This window comes from Humulus lupulus, chromosome 8 (genome assembly GCF_963169125.1).
Source record: "Humulus lupulus chromosome 8, drHumLupu1.1, whole genome shotgun sequence".
In the NCBI taxonomy this organism is placed as follows: domain Eukaryota; kingdom Viridiplantae; phylum Streptophyta; class Magnoliopsida; order Rosales; family Cannabaceae; genus Humulus; species Humulus lupulus.
In genome coordinates this window covers 55995231-56009374 of record NC_084800.1, presented here as the reverse complement: position 1 = coordinate 56009374, position 14144 = coordinate 55995231, and the positions used below count along the sequence as shown (strand labels likewise).

The 14144-nt window shown below is 34.3% G+C and overlaps 2 protein-coding genes and 1 pseudogene across 2 annotated transcripts; 2 read left to right on the top strand and 1 right to left on the bottom strand.

The window, feature by feature from the left end:
• Nucleotides 1-293: 293 nt before the first annotated feature.
• LOC133797328 (probable polygalacturonase) lies at nt 294-5235 on the bottom strand. The gene is made up of 5 exons (XM_062235200.1): nt 4504-5235; nt 3640-3760; nt 2307-2555; nt 1957-2110; nt 294-1134 (listed from the first exon to the last, which is right to left on the bottom strand). The coding sequence occupies exons 1-5, from the start codon at nt 4927-4929 to the stop codon at nt 609-611; spliced, it is 1476 nt and encodes a 491-aa protein (XP_062091184.1). The 5' UTR covers nt 4930-5235; the 3' UTR covers nt 294-608.
• Nucleotides 5236-7260: 2025 nt separating this feature from the next.
• On the top strand, nt 7261-8589 carry LOC133797327 (photosystem I chlorophyll a/b-binding protein 6, chloroplastic-like; annotated as a pseudogene).
• Nucleotides 8590-10996: 2407 nt separating this feature from the next.
• LOC133797326 (uncharacterized) lies at nt 10997-13599 on the top strand. Its single transcript, XM_062235199.1, has 6 exons — nt 10997-11466; nt 11589-11696; nt 12443-12604; nt 12702-12873; nt 13056-13129; nt 13251-13599. Exons 1-6 carry the CDS (start codon nt 11137-11139, stop codon nt 13332-13334), a joined length of 930 nt encoding a protein of 309 aa, XP_062091183.1. The 5' UTR covers nt 10997-11136; the 3' UTR covers nt 13335-13599.
• The last annotated feature ends 545 nt before the right edge of the window (nt 13600-14144 follow it).

Here is a 14144-nt window from a genome sequence, read left to right as displayed (position 1 = left end):
CAGGCCACACTCAAATTCAAATCGGCGTCATCATCATCATCATCTCTTTCTTTAGGCGAATAAATTCGAACCCATGTCACAATTTGCTCACTCAAAATGTACATATTTCCAGCTCAAGAAAACTCTGAAAATAGTAGCAGATAGATATATTGACTCACTCCACTGGTTTGTCTGGTGTACTATTTTTACAGTCTGTCCAGATCTTATTCGCGCTCCTCACTTCGGTTTTAAATTTATTTCATTAACTAGTTTAGAAAATGACCTATGATTTTTTATTTTCTCTGGCCTAAAAGTAAAATATAATTAATTATTCATGCTCTTTTTTTTTATGAAAATTAATGTGGAAGATGAAAGTAGTACATTGTCTAAGTAAAAGAAACGAAGCGTAATAATCAACAGGAATATTTACCTATGTACACCATTTTCCATTAAAAAAATGAAAAATAAAGAGAAGGAACAAAACATTAAAAAAAAGAAAAAAATCCACTGCGCTAAACTACATTCCGTAACGTTGCCAAAATGCTTACGTTGTGCTTTGTTTTAGGGCTCTCCACGTACTGATGCGCTTTGCACTGTGCGGTAGGGGGAAGTTGAGAACCTTTGTCATGTCAAAAATCATAATCTATGTCTGTCAAGTTCTGGGAAGCAGAGCGTTTAACCAACCGTTCTTGCTCATCGTACCTATCAAGATTCTCACAAGGGGCAGGGAAGACGGTTCCTATTACATGCCCGTGGACAAAGGCACACTGGAAAATATGCTTCTTCTTGTAAGTTATTCCCACTGACATATCCCGGAAAGTCACGTTCCTCACGGGAATTTCTGCACTCCCGTGGATACGCACAGGAACTCGAACGCCCTGTCCATGGACGCCAGTGAAGCTTATGTCCTCAAGCACTGGGAAAGCTTTTCGATCGTAGTTGTCGTCAGGGTGTTCGTTGTAGTCTGTCTTGATAACAATTCCCACACGGACATTGTCGAATGTTAGGTTGCGGTAGGTTATTTGGCGGACGTATCCGCCTCTTCCTGCAGCAGTCTTGATCCGGACGGCACGCCTTGAGCTCCACACAAGGAGATTCTCTACGGTCACATTTGAAACCCCACCAGACATCTCGCTGCCTATTGATACGCCAGCACTGTTGCATTGTTGCAAAAATGGATCCGAGTTATTCTCTTGTTATGCATATGAAAGTTGGTACATATTAAGCACCAATTTTTAAGTTCTAACTTCTCTTATGCTATTAGTGATACGATTCGTGTATTAGGTGATGTAAACCATGGCCTAGACTGCATCTAATGAAAGATAAATGTTGGCTTCAAGTGAGGTAACCTAATAGCCATTCAAGGAACGGTGTACTACTCGAGATTTATAAAAACGAATATATAACATTCAATACAAATTAAAATCAAGAAAATAAAAGGGTCATATATTTACTTAAATTTCTTTGGTAAGAGAAGAGGGGAAAAACAATGCTAATAACCATCTCAAATTGGCCAGTTACGTCCTAGTAGATTCGTCACATACACTTGTCAGCAAATAATGAAATAACTTTGTATGTCATCTGTTTTTTTTTCCTTTGGCAATCCTCTAATTTGATTTTTTATTATTATAAGAAGCTTGTAATTTGACTACCCAAGATCTCAATGGCATTTACCTATTACTAGTTTTCAAACAATGTTTTGAGTTTTCAAATGATCTAACAAGTGATAACATTATTTTTTAAACAGCTATTCAGTACCGGAAAACAGTAAAATGTAATTTAAACCTAAGTCCATTCATGCGACTAAGGTATTTAAGTCATTTCCTATCAATTTGTTTGAATTATTAATTTCTTAAAATTTAAATTTCAAGCCAATCTGTAATTAAGAAAAGATAAAATACAAGTCATTTTATGACATTTTCCCTCAGAGTAATAGCATTTGGACAGAGACAGGGCAAAGACAAATGTAAGACTGACCTGACCATGGAGCGAACAACAAGATTCCTGATGAGTATGTTCACCGAAGGTTTTCCATAAGAAATTCCAAACTGATCCCAGCCACTCTTTATAGCAATTGCATCATCTCCAACGCTAATATAACAATCCTCAATTACCATATCCTCACAAGAATCTGCTCGTCATGCAAATTTGGAGCTAGTTAATTCTCACTCATTAGATAGACATACCGCTCTAACAATACTGTTAGTGTTTAAGAATATCATCCCAAACAGAACAATGAAGAAGTTTTGAGTGCCTGCATAATGCACTAGTGGTAGGACTAATGCTATCTTACATGAAACTGAATTAAGAAGCAGAAGCCAGCTTACCAGGATCAATCCCATCAGTATTTGGAGCTTCAAATACTGGGGCCAAAATAGTAACATTTCTAATGGTTACATTTTTGCAGTCATAAGGATGAAGTGTCCAAAAAGGAGAATCACGCAACGTTATATTAGTGATTACGATATCACTCGACCACATGATCTGCACAAGTGGTCCCCTAGTGTAGTTGAGCAGCTTTTGGCGATACTTCTTCCACCAGGTTTGACCCTGCCCATTTATGGTACCGTTATGCCCTGTTGGTCAGTAAACATAGCTACAATCAGAAGAGTTCATAAATGAAAGATTTATCGAAACATAGAGGGAAATGGAAAGCGGGAAACCTAATTTCTAAGCACTAAGTAAGGCAATTTGTGTAAACGTGATGTGTTTATATTGACACGATCCGATTAAAGCTAAGACATACATTAAACAACTATCAAACGTGTCAAAAATTTAAACATGACCGACATGTTTTGTTAGCAAGTCACACGACACGACTAGCACGTATAATAAACATATCGTGTGACCCATTCACAAGATTGACATGTTTAACACATGATTAAACGTATCATATGACACATACACAAAATTGATAAGACTAAACTTAATTATATAACAAATTATAAAATCTATAACACAATATATACATAATTCAAGTCTTCAACAACAATCCCTCATAAATAGATAAGAGTTATTTAGGGTACTTAATTTAAAATTAAATACTTAATACAAAATTAAATATTTACTTAAAACAGATTAGATGGGTAATAAACAAATTAAGTAGGTTGACACGTATGTGTTATAGGTCAAAACACAAAATTAAATCTGTAACCCAAATTCATTTATTTCGTATGAGTTGAATCATCGTGTAATATGAAAAATTGTCGGCCATAATATTAGTATTGCTGAATTTGCCTACCTTCCCGATAAAAGTGTTTACAGAAAAAATGACTAAGGTTATATATAAGAAATTAATCAATGTTTATATGATATATGATAATTAAATGCAAGATGGTGACTTTTTTCCTTTTGTTCCAGGTGAACTACTAAGACTTGCGATTGGGGGCTACACTCCGCAACCAAACAAAGTTGTTACCCCAACCCACAAATTCAACACTAGTGCCAAATTTTGACGTCAAACATATATGATATGTACTTACAAAGTTAAGGACAATGACTAATAATATACCTAATCGATTATTCAACCTTAAAGTTGAAGTGATGATCTTCTCATCAAATCAATGTTCAAGCGATCAGCATACTATGTAACTTGTTTCTGGTACTAGAAGTCCAGAAGTAAAAAACCTTAACTCCAAGAAAAAGGAGAAAATCTGTTACCTGTAATAACAATGTCTTTAAGATTTTGACCATGAATCAAACTCCCATATCGAGGCCCAGGGTGCTCTCTTCCATACCCATATGAAGGCAGTGGAGGCATCAGTGTCCAATACTTTTCATCCTTCACGTATCATACGAGAGAACATTTGTAACATCAGTACCAACTCTAACAATGTGTATTGATAGGAAAAAAAAAAGAAGAGAAATAAAAAAGATGTATAATCAGCAACTTTGGCATAATCGATATGAGGAAATAAAACAGTCCATAATCAGTGAAGATTGTGTATTCAAACTTAACTTTCAGCCATTTTGCATCAATAATGGATCTACTATTCATATATAGCAATTACACTTACACATTAACAAGCTGTACATAATTTTTCGACATTTGGTAACATTCATGCATTAAAAAAAATACTTTAACAAAGGAAAGGGGTGATGATTTGACAGCTTCGAAACCTGATTATTAGTAGGCAGAAGTCGAAATTAAATATGATCAATAAACCCTGGTCTTTTCTGCTAGAGATATTTAGTAGAACAGTGAGTGTTCAAAACCACAAGAACAGACTCCCATGTTTTTCTATTCAACATAAATCTCACAACTGTATCACAGCAGCATTATAACTTACATATTATCAGAGTGTTTCACAAAGCTAGACCTATATGTTATCACTGTTTCACATAGCTAGAACTATATGTTATCAGAGTTTTACAAAGCAACATAGCCTACATTGGCGCGAACATGGTAAAAGCTACTTAAATAACTCAGGGTCTTTCTATAGCATTGCACCATTAAAAAAAGGCAAACTTTTCTAAAATGAAGAAAATTATAGAAAGAAAGATTATACAAGAACAAGAACCCACCTGAATTCCAAGTATTTCAGCATCTTCGGCAAGGAAGAGAGTCATATGACTAGTTAGATTAAACGGAGCTGTAAGCCACCGACCTGGAGGCACATTGAGCTGGCCTCCTCCTTTCTTGCCCAACTTAGAAATAGCCAATACAGCCCTCTCAAAGGCCTTCGTGTTCACAGTAACCCCATCACCCACAGCCCCAAAATCCGTCAAATTGAAGGCCACAGGTCGAAGCTTAGGCATGGGTTTCGTCACGGGTCGGCCGAATATCGAAAACCCATCTATTAAATTCCTCTGCCAAACGAAAAGAGACAAAAAAACCAAGACCCAGAGTGCCGTGAAGAGGGTCCTATGCGACGACACGAACCCCGGAATCCATCGCCGGAAGTCCAACCTCTGGTGGTGGAACCGCCCTGCAGGTAAGGTCTCCACCATGATAATTAGACGAAGGTTTTGAAAACGGATTCCGTCCTGAGAAAATTAGTGGGTTAGTCGAAGTTTTTGGCTTAAATGGTGATTTTCGATCTGGGTATGACAGATATTGGGAGTATGGGATCTGGGGATCTCAATTTTTTTTGCAAATAGAAAAGATTGATGGGAACTGGAATCAAATAGTAATGAGTTTCGGAAAATTGGGTGAGGTGTTAATGATCAGTATGGTAGATTTTAGTTTTTTATTGAAAAATTGAGTGTTTTTTAAGGGAAGGCTCCTCTTCAATTCAAGGTTGAGACTTGGGGAAGATTTTTTTTCCACTTTACTGATGGATTGATTGATTAACAGTCGTTAGAGTCACAGCGGGCCCCTCAGACAATTCATGCTACCTTATTATGCCACGTTCAGATGAAAAAGATTGATTTTTTTCTTTTGACCAAAAAAAAAATAACTGCCATTTCGGAAAAAAAAAAAAACCCAAAAAGATAATTTGCATATATATAAAAAGTTCGATATTTTTTGTCAAAAGTAAAAATTACTAAAAAAATTAGATTGAATTAATTTTAAGGAAATTTGCATGGTAGGGGTTTCGAAAAGAGTTTATTGTTAGGTTTTTTTTTGTGTTTTCAACTTGTGAATAGTTTATGATACGATTTTTTTTATGATAGTGTATATTATAGTTATTTAGAGTACTCTGCAAATTTTCAGAAAATTCAGAATAATTTATATTGCCGAAAACTAGGTTTAAACATGATGTTTTCCACGCACATAAAAAAATTAGTTACACATGCAACAACTTGTTTTTAAACTAGTTTTTTATACGGTAAATTATTTGAAATTTTCCAAAAATTTGCAGATGCTCTAAGTAACTACAATATACACGCTCATAAAAAAATCGTACTGAAAACTATTCACAGGTTGAGAACATAAAAGAGTCACACTGATAAAGTGCTTTTTGAAGCCCCTACCATCAAAAATTCCTAAATTTAAAAACATATAAATAAATTTCCAATAATCATTAAACTTAATTTTTTTTTGCTTTTAAAAAAAACATCACCATATAATAATAATAAATTTCCATAAGGAATATACATATTTTGATTTGATTCTTGATTGAAGAATGGTTTTACGGGTAAGTGGTCTATTTTATTCCAAAACCATGAATATGTATACAATGGGAACTACTCCAATTAAGTTAGGTATCGTTTCTCAGGTTAGACAAATAAATTCCAACCCAATTATTATTAATTTAATTTGCTTTCTATGGAATCCTTATCTTTTTCGATATTCTTACATTTTTTTTAGATTTGTAAATTGTCTTATATCATCCTTAGTCATTGATTATAGTTAAATCAATTTTGACCTGGATGGTCATGTCTGAATATAAGGGTTTGACTATCTTTCAATTATTTATTAAGAGATGAGTTGAATTAATTAAAAAAATACTCTGTTCAATTTATAATATGAGATTATGAAAATAAATACGTGTGATGTTTGGTGAGGAAAGGTGACATATTAGTAAAACTATTGAAACATCAATTAGAGAAGTGGGGGAGAGTGGTGACTGGTGAGAGGTTACCATCTCCATCTCCAACTCCATCTCCATCTCTCTAATTTGAAAGAAAGCACTGGATTAGCTACCTACATACTCACCTAACTGAACTTAACTTATTTAAATAAATAAATAAAATATTATCTATGATCAAATCGAACTCCATCATAGTTCACTTATTCAATTTAACCACTATGTTTTCCTTTTCCATTTCCGGGTCAGTCACTGTCGAAGTGGTTCACTTCATACAGTATGAATCATGAGGAAACTTAAAAAAAAAATTATCGAGTTTAAAATTGGATTAACCATATTTATTTGAACAACTCCATCTCCAGATTTGTAAATTGCTTTTTTATGTATAAGTTTTCTCAATGACCTCCATCACATTTATCACAATTCATCATCTTAAAATGCAAGTGAAATGAATAAAATTTAAAAATTAATAAGTTGAAGAAATAAATTTTACTTAGAAATAATGCATAACAAAATAAAGATTGTTAAAGTCGAGAATAAAACTAAAATGTCAAACTAAGAAATAGGTATTATTGTAATGTTTTTAAACATTAGGGATTCTTCAGTTAGAAATACAAAAAATAGGTATAGCATCCAATTTCCAGGAATATCATCATACATTTGGACATGACCACATCCAGTCCGTTGATTTTGAGCCCAACAGGCCTAGGGATGAGTTCATACGTCCAAATGGGATAGAATTGATTTAGGCCCAATCTCAAATCCAACGGTTCTTTTCCTTTCCTTCCATGTTGTGCCACTGACACGTTACATTACATACACCCTATCGTGAATGAACTATCCATCTTCCTTCAAACCCTCCAAAATCTAATTGAGAAAATCCTTACTGCTTAAGAACATGGCACTGCAATAGCTTCTACTGCAATGTCAATCGTCCCAATCAGGTCACAATTTTCTACACATTAAACTAACTTTGTATCACTTTTGCAAGTACACTACTTAATGATCTTACCATGTATACTTTCTATTTGGAAGCAGGGAAATTCCTTTGAAAATTTTACCACAAAAAGTCACTAAATCATTGTTTGGAACAACTCGAGTTAATGCAACAAAATGATTATCTAGTGTTTGCGAACCACTTCCTCCAGATAGGCCTATATGGTTCCTTGGTAGCTCGCCTCCTGAGTGGCTCGACGGAAAGTCATGCTTTTTCTCTTCTACCTCACATTTTTATTTATTTATTACATTTTTATCACATTTGCCTTATAATCTTTTTTTAAAGCTTTAAAACTTTGGCTTCGACCCTCTTGGATTAGGTACTCAATTATTCTTCTTAACCATAATTTGAATGAAAAAATCTTTGAATGAAAAATAGTCCTGAATTTGGTTTTGCAGGGTCTGATCCAAAACTACTAAAATGGTTTGCACAAGTTGAATTGATGCACGACATGTGGGCAATGCTGGCGGTGTCCAGAATCCTTGTCCCAGAGTGGCTTGAAAGACTAGGATTAATCCAAGACTTCTCATGGTACGAGGCCTGAGCCCGAGAATATTTTGCGGACCACAGAACTTTATTTTTTCGTTCATTTAGTACTAATGGGATAGGTTGAGGGTCGAATATGGGCTGACACGCTCAACCCAAGGTGCATTGACATTGAACCCAGGATGCCCCACAAGAAGAACCCCAAGCCCGATGTTGGCTACCCGGGTGGGCTGTGGTTTGATCCCTTTATGTGGGGAAGAGGGTCTCTGGAACCTGTCATGCTTTTGAGGACCAAGGAGATTAAGAATGGGTGTCTTTCTATGTTGACTTTTGTGGGTTTTTGGTTCCAAGCCATCAATACTGGCAAAGACCCTATTGACAATTTGATGGCTCACATTGCTGATCCTGGTCACTGCAACATATTTTTGGTAACAATCTCAACTCCTTGCTATTATAGGTCCAATTGGTAACAATCTATGAATTGAGAAAAAGAAACACAAATTTTATGTCTTTGGAGTTTGTGTTCAAAATTTTGAAGAGGGACCAATACTTTATAATGATTCTTTGATGATATAATACTTGTTTTGTAAGTGAATTGCTTTATTAATTGGTGATTATTGATGAAAGAATGATGCTAAAGATTAAGGAGGCAAATTAAGAGCCAAAAGTATTATAATTACTAATTCTTATCTAATGAATACTCATCTAGAGTACAAAGACTTCTCAGAAATGGAATAGGGCAACTGGTGTGGTGGTCTAAGTGGAAATGACGAAATAAAGTTGATTATTATGTCCTCTATTGTGGCAAGTAGCCTGTTTGAGTGAAAAGGATAGTACTGTCTTTCGATTTTTTCATGGTGGGTGTCAGTATCATTGGAATAATGTAGGTTCGTTTTCATATTACCTTCAGTTGTGCAAGGCTTTGGAAAAGATAACTTACCCAGAGTGGAGAAGCATTGCTACATTTGGTAGAGTCCTTTAGCTATCTAGATCTTTTGATTTTCCTATTGTTTGGATTAGTGGGGACTTTAATAAAAGGGCTCACCAGCTTGCGGTGTGGGTAGCTCATGTCATGCTAAAGATTTTGGTAGGGGCGGCAAAAAACACGACTTGAAACCCGTTAATAGGTTTTAGTTTATCTTAAACGGGCGTGGATCATTTTTGGGTTGACCCGTCTAACCAGCTTGATAAATGGGTCAGGTTCGGGTCAACATGCTTAATACGAAACTGACCCGTTAATGACTTATTTAAAGTTACACACTTTTATTTATTATATTTTGGTATTTAGAATAAGTGCATAATTTGAAAGAATGTTAAATTGTTTATATTAAACGTATTAAATGAGTTATAAATGTGTCATAAATAGATTATAAATGTGTTAAACGTGTCATAAACAAGTTATTTAGCTGGCAGGTTGATCCAAATTTAACACGATTTTTATATAAATAGATTAAATGGGTCGTGTTAGGTCAACCTGTTTATAAACAGGTCGAGTTTGAATTTTAGTTTTTGACACGATTAATAAATGGGTTGGGTTTGGGCTAAACATTTTCTTATAATATACGAATCTCGACACGACACGAATACGACCCATGAATACAAATTGCCACCCCTAGTTTTTGGTACCTTGAACTTTTGAGAGGTAATCTCGAATGTAATCGCCACTTATATTGCAGTTATTCGTTTTATGTAGTTGATAAAAAAATGAAGTGGTATTTTAAAGCATTGCTATAGGGCATATATAATGTTTAACACCACTTTAGTATTGATTGATACAATTAAATATAGAATGAAATATGTGAATTTTCTTATTAAATTGTATTAATAATGATATAACTGGACAAATAATATTACATACTATGTCAAAATATATACTATTTTCATTAGTCATCTTTTGTCCCGACCTATGACTAATGTATTATTGTGCCCCTGATTTTTTCGAGTTGTTAAAAATTATCCTCAAACTATTCATAGTGTTGTAAAGTGGGATTTTAGTTAAGTTTTATCTTATGTGGCTAACGGATTGATGACGTAGTCATTTGGTCACTGACTTTTCATTGCCATGTTAGCACTATGTGTATAATTTAAAATTAAAAAATATATATTTCTTATTAAAAAAAATAAAAAATATATGTTTTCCTTTTAATTCTTGAAAGATTAATTTTTTTTGAATAAATTTTCAAAAATTACGAATAATTTATTTAATTAATCTAATAAGAATTTATTTTAAAAAGTCAATATTTTAAGAATTAAAAAATATATTTTTTGAATTATTTTAATTTTAAATTTTTTAAAAGACAGATATATATTTTAATTTCAAATTATACACATGGTGCTGACGTGACAATGACAAGTCAGTGACTAAATAACTACACCATCAATCTGTTAGCACATAGAATAAAACTTAACCGAAGTCCCACTTTACAACACTCTGAATAATTTCACTTTACAACACTGTGAATAATTCTACTTAACACTATTGTGAATAGTTTGAAGTTAATTTTTAATGACTTGAAAAAATTAAATGACATAATAATAATAATGTATTGGTCATAATTGCGAGGACAAAAATCCCCCTGCTCTTAATTTTAAAGATCTATAATCTTTAGGGAGCAGTTGTACATTTTGAGGACTCTACACATTGCCTACACTGAAGGATTACTCTCTTGAAGTAGAATATTAGGAGTTGGATTTCAATGACTATAATTTTGTTTTTTCCCTTAGAGCATGTGATAAATTAGCTTTTAAAAAATAATTATTATTTTGGTAGAGGTAAAAGAAAAATAGAGGAGCAATAATAATAACCTTCTATTTCATTTTCTAATTCAACACGCGTAATAAATTAAAATATTAAAAAATATCAAGAATTCTATTTTTGGTATAATATACTGTTTATAATTTTTTAAAATTTACAAGGAGTATTTTGTAATTATAATGAACACCAATATAAACAAAATAATTCAATATTTGTTTTTAAAAATTAAAATAGGAGGTTAACATTTCACTCCTTGAAAAAAATAACTAAGGGAGAAGTTTGGACTTCGGAGAATCTGTCTACGCGGTCAAATCAGAGGACAAGTGGAAGCACATAAACTAGTCGACGTGGAGCTAATACTTACAGTTGGGATCCTATTCTTCTTCTACTCAAACCCCTCTGTTCACTCTCTGCATCTCATTCTACTACTCGCCGACGTCGTTTCAATGTATCGTACGGCAGCTAAGCGATTGCTCCTCGGTGCTTCTGCTTCCGGCAATGGCGGCTCCCGTTTTGGACTCCCTCCCTTCCGGTGCTTTTCCTCCTCCGTAGACTCTCAATCGTTCCCCAATCAAACCCCTAATCAACACCAACAACTCCATCACCATCAATTCCAAAACTCTAACTCTTCAGATTCAGCTTCGTCCTCGTCTTCGTCTTCGGATTGGACAGCTTCGTCTACGGCTGAGGAAGCTCGGCACCATCGCAGTCAGAAGCCGATACCGGACTACCAAGAGGAGCAAGCTAGGGTGCTTCGTGCTTCACTTTTCTATGTGGTCCGTAATTCCACCTTTTTATTATTATTATTATGCATTTTGAAATTTGCAAATGGGATCTTGTATCTGCAAAATCAAAATTGGGAGTGAATAATTGTGGCGTGTGGGATGAGTTGGTGCAGTTAAAGTTGGGGTGGACCGAAGCTGCGATGATTGCAGGTGCCAGAGACGCCGGTGTGTCTCCCGCTATAATTGGGTCACTTCCCAGGAAAGAGGCTGCTCTAGTGGAGGTATTTATATCCATTCATTGGTATATGTATGCACGTATGTGTAGCTTCTATGCCTCTGGTTTCTTTTTATGGTTCCCTTTTGTCCAATTTCATATTGTGTATTACTTTACTGGTTGAGTCGTTCTTTTTTCTGCAACTCCTATTATGATTTTTTTTTTTCTTGGTAATTATGTTTAGGCACTATTCGTTACACTAGTATATAATTTGATTAATTATGACCTTTCCGTGTTATACTAGTATGATGATTATTTTCTTCTCTGTACGTAATTACCTTTACTAATTCAAGTTTTTTCATAAGCTGTATTCGTACTCTTATTACATTTATCTAGTATATTGTTAAATTCTAATGCTTAAATACTCTTATCATTATTATGTGATTCCACATTGCAACTTTAAACTACCTTTATATTTCAATCATGAACTATATAAATGTCTTTGCTAGATTGAAAATAATTATAGGAATCAACCCTCAGGCACCTAAGGTCTTCTCAGAATAAAAATATGGATATAGATTCTTTTGGCTAAATAATAATGAAAGATAAAGATTGAATTGTGAGTGTTTTCCTTGAGAAATCAGTAATAGATACTCTTTTTCATCTATTTATTAATGAAATTTAGAACTAATATTGAAGGCTTAATTTTTTAACAAAACTTTTTTCAATATTATGCAGTCTTGCTGTAAGTTGGACCTTGTGATCTTTTCTCCACATTATTAATTTAGATATCATTAAATCTATTTCTTACAGTTTTTCATGGATGATTGCTTACAAAGACTTATTGATAGAATTGACTCCGGTGAGGACTTGAAAAGTTTGATACCTAGTGAGCGTATTTCCAAGCTTGTTAGAATTCGCTTGGACATGCAAGCTCCTTACATATCAAAATGGCCTCAAGCTCTTAGTATCCAGGTATCGCCCTGTGTATGATCTCTTTTAGTGCCCTGTTGTTTATTCAATAAACTAGTATGAAAGGCACAAAATTTATATTTCAAGATTTTTTGTATAGGCACAACCAATGAATGTTCCAACAAGTTTTAAGCAGCGAGCTATGCTTGTTGATGAAATCTGGCATGCTGCTGGTGATGAGGCCTCTGATATTGATTGGTATGTAAAACGCACTGTTCTTGGAGGAATATACTCAACAACTGAGATCTACATGCTTACTGATAGCTCCCCTGGTATGTATGCAGTTTTCATTGACCTGTAATTGGAATTGGATTTGTTACATTTGTATGGTTGGCCTTTATTGTCTTCACAAGGTCCTCTTGAATCCTTTGTACTCTTGGCCTATACATTAGTCCCAGATTGGTAAATTCCTCTCCTATGTAATACTAATTTGACAGTTTGCTGAATCTGACAGACTTTCGTGATACTTGGGCTTTCTTGAATGGTCGAGTCAAAGATGCCTTTGATTTCAAGAAAACCATGCAAGAGGTCTCTCTCCATACACAAACACAAATATAATGTTTTGGATCTGAGCGCCTTATTCACTCTGCTGTCCTTTTAGAGGTCAAGATTTTCTAGTGCATAAAATCCCAATGTTGAATTTTTGCAGGCAAAATACATGGCAGAAACCGTTGGAGCTGGGATGGGGAGTTCTTTGCAAGGATTTGTGAAGGGAGTTTTTCGGCATGAATAGTGGACAACAGTGATAGCGGTATCATGATCAGAAAATTCTGCTCTTATACAGGGAGGGTTAATTGTGTTTAACAAACTCTGCTTGAAGGGAATGCTGTTGGAAATCTTAACACCATTCTTACTAAATTTCAGTTTTCTTAAACCGTACTGGCATTACATGTTGAGTTTTTTACTTTTCTTATTCAATTATATCTTGGGCTGTAAGTGTAAAATAATGGGAATGCTTCAGTACCTGGAGGACTATGGATGAAGAAAGGTTAAGAAAATGGTGTTTACTTCACATTTTTAGAATGCAAACGGCGCGCATTGGTGAGCTTTTTTTACACTAAATATTTCTTAGGGAGAAAAAAAGTTGGATGAGGAAAATTTTCAACCATATAAATTCATCTTCTTTTCGTAAAGTAAGCGTAGCTAGCTAGAGCATGCATATGTTGCTCTATTGGCTTCACCAAGCAATCTATGGTTGGACAAAATGAAAGCAATTTAATAGGAGTTCCAATCAATGTGTGCTTCTAATGAGATGAATTATTGAATGCTAGCTCAGAAATGTAGGAGCTGACAGTAGATCCCGTTAGGTAAAATAGCTCAAATCTAAAAATTTAGCTAAAAAGTGGTAAAATAATGCTCTAACAGATGAGCTATTTTACAAAAAACTTACCTAAGACTACTATTCCTTAGCTAAATTTATGATGAACTATTCACTTGTGTAAAAATATTTTATTATTTTTTAAACTCTCACTTGTCTCTCTCATTCCCTTTCTTTTTAATGTGTGCATTTTCTGTTTTGTTCCTTTATTTGAACTTTGTGTTT